General features: G+C 41.0%; 1 protein-coding gene across 1 annotated transcript; it reads left to right on the forward strand.

Annotated features, from left to right (window-relative positions):
* Positions 1–469: 469 nt before the first annotated feature.
* Positions 470–1,421, forward strand: LOC142101900 (olfactory receptor 1J2-like). Its single transcript, XM_075186330.1, has one exon. The coding sequence runs from the start codon at positions 474–476 to the stop codon at positions 1,419–1,421; it is 948 nt and encodes a 315-aa protein (XP_075042431.1). The 5' UTR covers positions 470–473.
* The last annotated feature ends 385 nt before the right edge of the window (positions 1,422–1,806 follow it).

Consider the following 1,806-nt stretch of genomic DNA (forward strand, 5'->3'; position numbering starts at 1 on the left):
AATTTGCTGGTGCTATATAAATAAATGATGATGATGATGATGAAAGAACACTTTCTATTTTTTTTCCTGGAAGCAATGACTTACATGAATCATTTTCCATAATTCTTGCCTAGTATGTGCTGGCCTATACTGTCCTAATTTTTCAGCTTTCTACCTCTTTCTAAATTGGAAATAGATAGCAGCATCTATTTTTGGCCTTCTACATTAGAGAAAATACTTTTTGGGGTTTTCCCCTGAAAGCAATGACCTACTTGAATCATGTTACATAATTCTTGTCTAGTGTGAGATTGCAAACAGTCTCCTAAATTTTCAGCTTCCTACCTCCTTCTCAACTGTTGTGGTATGGGAAATATTATAAATATACCTCTACAATGTGATAATTAATAGTGTCCTTGTAATTCAACTACTCATGTATTGTGAGAGATAATATTCTTATAACACTTCTTTCGGTCTTTCAGGTCAACAGTGATCCAATGGTTAACAATGACCAAAAAAACAAGTCATCCGTGTCGATGTTCCTGGTTGTTGGATTATCTGAATCAACAGAACCTCAGCTTCTCCTCTTCCTGGTTTTCCTCTGCATCTATCTTATCACCGTGCTTGGTAACATACTGATTCTTACTGTGATTTCCTCTGACCAGCGACTACACACACCAATGTACTTCTTCTTGGCCAACCTTTCCATCATTGATATCACCCTTTCCTCTATAACTGTCCCCAGGCTCCTGTTCATCCTCTTCACTGCCCAAAAGTACGTCCTCTTCTCCGAATGTGTCACCCAGCTCTTGTTTTTCCAATTCTTTGTGGTGATCGAGTGCTACCTTCTAGCAGTGATGGCCTATGACAGATACGTGGCTATCTGCTTCCCACTCAACTACACGCTTATCATGAGTAGAGCGGTCAGGTTCAAGATGATCTCAGCTTGCTGGGCATGTGGTCTTGGGAACTCGGTAGTCCAAGCTTTTTCCATCTCTCATCTTGATTTCTGTGGTCCCAACCGAGTAGATAATTTGTTCTGTGACATTAATCCTCTACTTAAGTTGTCTTGTTCTGATAAATGGCTCGGGGAGGCCATGTTTTTGCCAGTTGCAATCACCACCGGGACGGTACCACTGGCTATTATTCTGGTGACCTACGGTCGGATAATCTCTGAGATTGCAAAGATTAAATCCAACCGAGGCCGCTTTAAGACCTTCTCTACTTGCGGCTCTCATTTCACGGTGGTCAATCTGTATTTCACTACTGGGACCCTCTGCTACATCTGGCCGTTCTTCACCGATGCCATGGACAAAGACGTCAAAGTGGTGGCTGTATTGTACTCTATCATGACCCCCATGTTAAACCCCATCATTTACAGCCTGAGAAACAGAGAGGTAAAACGGGCATTGAGGAAGGCGCTGGGGAGCAACGGAGTAGAATAATGTCTCTCGATCCGGTATCTTACACATCTCTCATGGTCCTTACTGTCTCTCAACGCAATTATGTTGTTGCTTAAACCCAAAGTTGCCTACTCTCTCCGAAAGTCCAGGAAGAGACCTGAAGAACTGGTATTTAGAATTGAGTTAGGTCATGCCCTTCCAACTCTAAATCTGTCTGTACATTTTAAATTTACCCTATCTCCTTGCAGTGCAACATGGTTTTGCCAATGTGCAAATTTGCTCCTTTTTTTGTTTTGCCAATAACTCTAAATGAGACCAAAAGTGTCTTTCACAGTAAAGAAAATTCATCAATGTATTCAGAGCAATACTTAAATTGTCATGTACTACTTTCAATCTAAATCCAAAAAGTATTGACATCCAACACTTG

The sequence above is a fragment of the Mixophyes fleayi genome, chromosome 9 (genome assembly GCF_038048845.1).
Source record: "Mixophyes fleayi isolate aMixFle1 chromosome 9, aMixFle1.hap1, whole genome shotgun sequence".
Taxonomy (NCBI): domain Eukaryota; kingdom Metazoa; phylum Chordata; class Amphibia; order Anura; family Limnodynastidae; genus Mixophyes; species Mixophyes fleayi.

What these genes read in the sequence shown, in the direction of transcription:
- LOC142101900 (XM_075186330.1), top strand. Translation starts at nt 474, where the DNA reads ATGGTTAACAATGACCAAAAAAACAAGTCATCCGTGTCGATGTTCCTG.